Here is a 6,554-nt window from a genome sequence, read left to right on the forward strand (position 1 = left end):
CACACACACACACACACACACACACACACACACACACACACATCTACTATGTCTCTCTATCCTTGTGGGGACTTTCCATTGACTTCCATTCATTTTTTGGAAATTTAATAACCTAACCCTGACTATTTACCCTAAAACTAACCTAAACTCAATTCACTCCATGGTCCTAAACATAACCTCCCCACCCAAAATCAGCCTCCGAAGTCATGGGGACCGGGCTTTGGTCCCCACAAGGAGCATTCGGTCCCCACAAGGCTGCATTTTTCTAAAAAATTGCAAGTAGCGGTCTCTGCAGAACGTGTTGTCCTGTGGGCGGAGACGGCCCAAATCGTCATTGGCGGAGGTGTTGATGTGGGCGGAGACGTCCCTGCTCGTGATTGGTGGAGGTGTTGATGTGGGCGGAGACGTCCCTGCTCGTGATTGGCGGAGGTGTTGATGTGGGCGGAGACGTCCCTGCTCGTGATTGGCGGAGGTGTTGATGTGGGCGGGGATGGTCCGAGACGTGATTGGTCGAAGTAATGGTGGGGTTTGAGGCTGGAGGCGGCGGGGAGTAGCTTGGGTGCGTCAGGCAGGAAGTAACGTTTTTTTAGATTAATTTTAGTCATAACTTGAGAAAGGAAAGTGCTATCTGCACGAAATTTGAACGTCGTAGTAACATGTGAAAGGGTGTGCAACAATACGGCTTGGTTAAAACATCCCTAACCAGCCTGTAAAAAATATTGATTTTTAGCTATCGTTTTACAGGCTGGTTAGGGAGGTTTTAACCGAGACACATCCTTTCACATGTATGATGGTCAAATTATGTACAGCTAGCACTTTCCTTTCTCAAGTTATGACTAAAATTAATCTTTAAAACATGTTGCTTCCTGTCTGACTCGATCAAGCTGCTGCCTTCAGCCTCCTCAAACCCCACGGTCAATCCAACTAATCACTGTCCCTCAGAGCTGGCAGCTCTGGGAGATTCTGAGGCCCACCCTTCCCACCCCTCTGATGCTGGACCTCCTGCTCCAGCTCCTGCTGGTCCTCCAGCTCTGGTTCCTGTTGGCCCTCCAGCTCTGGTTCCTGTTGGCCCTCCAGCTCTGGTTCCTGTTGGGTCTCCTGCTGAGCCCTGTGCTCCTGAGGTTCCTGGGTTATCGGCTATCACCTCCATGTCGCCTGGTTCGGCTGCCGTCGCCTCTTCGTCTCCTCTGTCGCCTTTGGTCCCCATCGCCAAGGCTCTGGCTCCCTCAACCTCTGCTGGTTCCTCATTGGCTCCTGCCTCCTCCCTTAGCTCTGCTCAGCTCCTGTGGCCTCGTCAGATGTGGAGTGGGGATCTCCAGGTCATCCTCCTGACCTTGGCCTCTGCGGCAGGGAGGTTCATGGCTTGCCTCCTGGACTTTTGATTTGGGACATCCGGAACGGTCCCATATTGGGGGGGGTATTGTTATAATTTGTGTCTGTGTTAATGTTTTATTTCAGTTTTCTGTCTTGTCATCTGTTTTCTTCCTCCTGTCTGCCTGTGCTCCAGCCCCACCCACTCACACCTGATCCTCATGTATCTTCCCCAGGTGTTTCTTGTTTTGGCTCATTAGTTTTCTCTTTACATTCTGTTCAGTGTCTTCAGTGTTTGTCAGATCCTTGTTTTCTGTTTGATGTTCATTTTCCTGTCCAAAGCCCTTGTTCTTGTTTGCTGCCACGTCAGCACCTTTGTTTTTTTTTTTTAATAAATCACTTTTTGTCACCTCACTCAGTTCTGCATCTTGGGGTTCAAACCAACCGAGCTCAATCTTAACAAACAAATGTTGGTTCTTTAACTCTAAGTTGACATTTTCCCTTTTCAACTTATGTACAGTTTTGAACTGGCCTCATCTAACTTGAGTTGCCAAAATCCTGAGGATGCATCTAGTTTGCTCTCAATTGCTTGATTAAATCTCTTGGATCCATACATACTCAGGGGTTTCCATTCTTTTTGACAACTATAACAAGTGAACTCACCCATTCTGTTGGTTCACCTATCTTCTTGATCACTTGCAGCTTTTCCATTCTGGCCAACTCTTCTTTTAGTGGCTGCTGAATGGTACTTTTGGGCAATGGTGAACGATTGGTGGAATGCTTTTGTCTATTCTGATCATGTGCTCACCTTGTAGACCTCCCAGGCCCTGGACCAGACCTTCATGCTCATTCATGAGTTTTTTGTAGCATGTTTTTCCTTCACTGTCGACAACAAGCACTCATTACTACGGTAGATTCAATCTTGTACAAGCAGAAAAACCTAGAATGGTTTGCACATCTTCTGTCACCACCACAAATGCAAGTGTGTAAGCCTTATTTTTGAGTCACTTTAACCATGCATTTAGCCTACCTTTTACTGATATTGCTATTCCTGAGTATCCTTTCATTTTTGTCCTGGTTTCATGCATTTGAGGTCTTGGTCTGATTTTCTTGAACTCTGCTTTGGATATTACATTTGTTTGAGCTCCTGTATCAAGCTTCATGGCAAAATACGAGTTATTTACCTTCAGTGCTATTATCCAGTCCTCTTTCTTCAGTGTTGTTGTTTGTCACCACATCTACATAGAACTCATCAGTGTCACTTTCATTCACTGTATGAACTTTGCTTTGCTGGTTCTGACTTTTACACCATCTGCACTAATGGTTCTTTTTGTTGCAGTTATTACGTTTTGCCAAATGTTGGACATCTTTTAAGGGGATGCTGTGTATCACACCGGTCACGCGTCTTCCCTTGTCTTTCCATGTTTATTTGTTTTTGATTCTTATTTTTCTCTGTGTATGTCCATTTCTTTTTTGTCACTCTGTTTTTCTCCTTTTCTATAGCATCAATGGTGCTGCCTTCACTGAACAGCTCAAGTTTTCAACGTCTCTGCTGCTTAACACAGGGCTATTGCTTTTTTTCCAGGTTCAGATCCTGCTCTCTGAACAGGCTCTCCATCAGACCATTGTCCAGAATTTCCACACACCAGCCTATCTTTGATTAAGGAGTCTGCTAGTCCGCCAAATTCACATGTCTTCCTTCTGTTCCTTAACTCAGTTACATACTGATCAAGAGTTTCACCAGGTTTCTGCACCTTGAAAAACCTGTGCCTCTCAAATGTCACATTTCTTTTGGGTATGCAATAAGCTTGAAATGCTGCAATTATTACACTGAGCTTCGTGTTGTCATTTTCTTCATCAAAATTGAAGTTACTGAAAACCTCCTGTGTATCATCGCCAACAACGTAAAAAAACACAGATGATTGCTTTTTCTCACTCTTTTCATTGGGGCCAATGGCAGTCAAGTACAGCTCAAAACATCGTCTGAATCGTCTCCAGTTCTCTGCCACATTACCTGTCAGTTGCAAACTAGGTGGTGGGTGCAATCCTTCCATGTTCAGATCACAAACACACAACTACTTCTCTAACTTTCTGTTCTGTGCTACAAAACCAACAACCTCTGTAGGACCAGTTGTCATGTTTGTGTCATGGGTTCTTCAACAACCGCACTGTAGTGTTACTTGAAGCAGGCAGCTTCATTTAGGTTCAGAACTGAGGCATTTCTATACATTGGACATGTGGACTTATCAAGACAGGAGCACCATCTAAACACCAAGTTCCGGTGCACATGCTCTCATAACTCAAAACAGACACAGGTTGAAGGCTCATATCATTACCAGTGATATGAGCTACACAAGTTAACATACTGTACAACCCTGTTTATTGTGACCCAGTTCCTTCAAGTTCTGAGGAATACAGAAATGATATTGACCTGTACCATGACAGGTGTAATATTTAAATATTCCTAACATTCCTTGCATGATATTGGTGATTGAAACAAATCTAACACTTCCTAATTATATTAGACAAGTACACAAGCTTGTAGGAGTAGGAGGTGATTGAAGGGGAGGAAAGTGGAAAGGCAGAACAGGAGGTTTCATCATTCTACACAGGTGAGCATGGTGAGGAAGAAGAGAGGGAAGAAAAAATTAAGCACAGGGAAAATGGCTGTGACACAAAATGGACGGAAATAACCAAACCACATAGAACAGGTTTAGAGTCAACCCCCCACTGACAACCCACCATCATAGTTTTTAAAAAAATCCTAGAGGAAACCTTGGAGGTTTTTCAAATTTACCACAGTCCAGCCATGATGTAATAACTTGTCATGGAGGGAGTGATAGGCTTTTAAGCCTTTGGGGTTAAGCCAGTGATAAACTTTAAGACAAGCTTTTGACAATGGTTATGATTAAAGTGATTATTTTTAAAATCACACATAGCATTCTCAAGCAGGATCCAGATATATCTGTGATTCATGGCAAATGCAGGTTTCTAATGTTTGTTGTATTTTCATGTAAGAGAAAAATACCAAGATCATAAAAAAGTCTGTCTTTTTTTGGTGACAATGAAACCATTTAATTTGTTGATTCTGTTGTGATGCTGATCCAAGAGATTTTTTTATACAGCCAAAAATGACTCTCAGGTCAGCGGATTCTGATGTTATCAGTCAATTAAATGGACATTATTAGCGGTTATCAGTCCCATAGAATGGCTTCAGTCTGTCCCGACTGTGCCTTCTAGCGGGTTATCAGTCCCATAGAATGGTTTCATACTGTCTTGACACTGCCCCCTAGGTGGGTTAATATATCAATGACAATGAATGTGTAAATAACCAAAACATATTTTCATTCATTTTTGGTCCGGGGTGGGGGTGGGGTGTCTCTCACTGTTTTCTTGCTGACCGTGCCTGGTCTCATTCCTGGCACTCTCACTCTCTGGTCCTGTGCTCTGCCCGTTGCCCTATATTGGGCCTGCAACAATGATCTACTTTATTGAAGGCCATGACCATTTTCTCTAAAATTAACCTTACTGGCTTTATGCCTCATATTAACCTTAATGGTTTTATGCCTCATTTTAACCAGATTGCATAAAAAATCTTAGTGGCTTTACGCCTCATACTACCGTAGGTTCTGACGTTATCAGTCTATGGGATGGAGAACCCACTAGGAGCCACAGTCAGGACATTCTGAAAGCCATTCCATGGACATGCTAACGACTAATAACGTCCATTTAATGGATGATAACATCTGAAGCGAGTGCTCAGGTCAGGGGAGTTTGTAATTGTTGCTTAAAAAAGAATCATGTGAAATGTTTTCTATCCATCCATCCATCCATCCATCCATCCATCCATCCATCCATCCATCCATCCATCCATCTATACCCGCTTCTTCATTTCAGGGTCACTGGAGTCACTGGTGCCCATATCCAGCAGTCACAGTGGGAGGTGCGGGGTACACCTCAGACAGGTCGCAAGTCCATCACAGGGACAAAATGTTTTAGGAGGTTGTGAAATGTTTTCCTTAGAAGGAAAATCAGCTAAAACATTTAAAGGTCTGAAACAAAAAATAATAATTACAAAAAATTACAGTCAAATTTTAACATCTTCAGAAAATATATTACACCAAAATCTTGTTTTCTTGTTCTACTCTTTTCTTCAGCGGTTGCCATCATGAAATCACATGACAGATTTGGCAATTGATTGATGTCCTTTCTAGAACAACCTGGATTCAAATGTGCAGACTCAGGGTTACAAGACCGCAACAATAACCACCAAGCTACCACAGCTGCTTAATTATGTTACAAAAAAATAATAAAAACAGGTCAAAACTAAACACTTCAAAATACAATGACAGCCACTAAATCATTGTTAGCTTAGAACAGTCAAGGAAGATTCTAAAAAGACAAACATTTTCTTTATTACATTTTAGATACGAATCATTTCCATGAACATGCATTCTGTATATCATGACTTGTACCATCCATGATACAAGTCTTTAGCAATCAAACTGTATTATTTATTTAACACTGGAGAATCAAAAAAATGTTCAAAATGTATATTTTGTTTGTTGCACAGACAGAATCCTTCCATGACTAAACTGAGGTCAACCACCATCCAAAGCAATAAAGTGATTTAGCCAAAAGTGATCATACAAGAGTGAAATAGAATGTTTGAATTGGGCTCAGCAACACATTAAGTTCCATCATCTCATCTTGGCTCTTCCCTTCTCACAATTTAAATGATGACTTTTTCCGGGTGACCGTCATTGGAGTGAGCTACATCTTCGTGCCAAGCTTTGCTTTCTGTCAAAAAGACACATTGCAGAAGTTAGTTTTTCTCAGTTGCTAAAACACATTTCTTGAAACCATCCATTCATTTCTCTAAACTGTAAACACAAAACCCAATTTTCAAACTATTTTAACAGAAACTCTGACTCTTCCACCAAAACTGAACTCTAGCCCCATAACATTTCAAATTTTGCTAAAAATCAAACTATGTTGTTAGATCAAACCTCGAGTCCATCAAAAAGAAAACGTTGCACAGCTGAAATCACAATGATCAGTTCATGACGCTTTTGAAGTTATCTTTATTGTCCATAAAGGAAAAAGCTTTTCATAAACAAAACTCCTGATTAGCACTTGTAGTAAAAAAGGAAACATCCATCCATCCATCCATCCATCCATCCATCCATCCATCCATCCATCCATCCATCCATCCATCCATCCATCCATCCATCCATCCATCC

General features: G+C 41.9%; 1 protein-coding gene across 1 annotated transcript in view; it reads right to left on the bottom strand.

Annotated features, from left to right (window-relative positions):
* Positions 1-3,674: 3,674 nt before the first annotated feature.
* Positions 3,675-6,554, bottom strand: part of LOC106526099 (formin-2) — a 72,632-nt gene continuing 69,752 nt past the window's right edge. Inside the window, exon 14 of the mRNA XM_014020586.1 lies at positions 3,675-6,111. Within this exon, the coding sequence (XP_013876040.1) occupies positions 6,085-6,111 (27 nt within the window). The 3' untranslated portion in view covers positions 3,675-6,084. The remainder of the gene's footprint in view (positions 6,112-6,554) is intronic.

The sequence above is a fragment of the Austrofundulus limnaeus genome, unplaced genomic scaffold (genome assembly GCF_001266775.1).
Source record: "Austrofundulus limnaeus strain Quisiro unplaced genomic scaffold, Austrofundulus_limnaeus-1.0 Scaffold259, whole genome shotgun sequence".
Classification (NCBI taxonomy): Eukaryota; Metazoa; Chordata; class Actinopteri; order Cyprinodontiformes; family Rivulidae; genus Austrofundulus; species Austrofundulus limnaeus.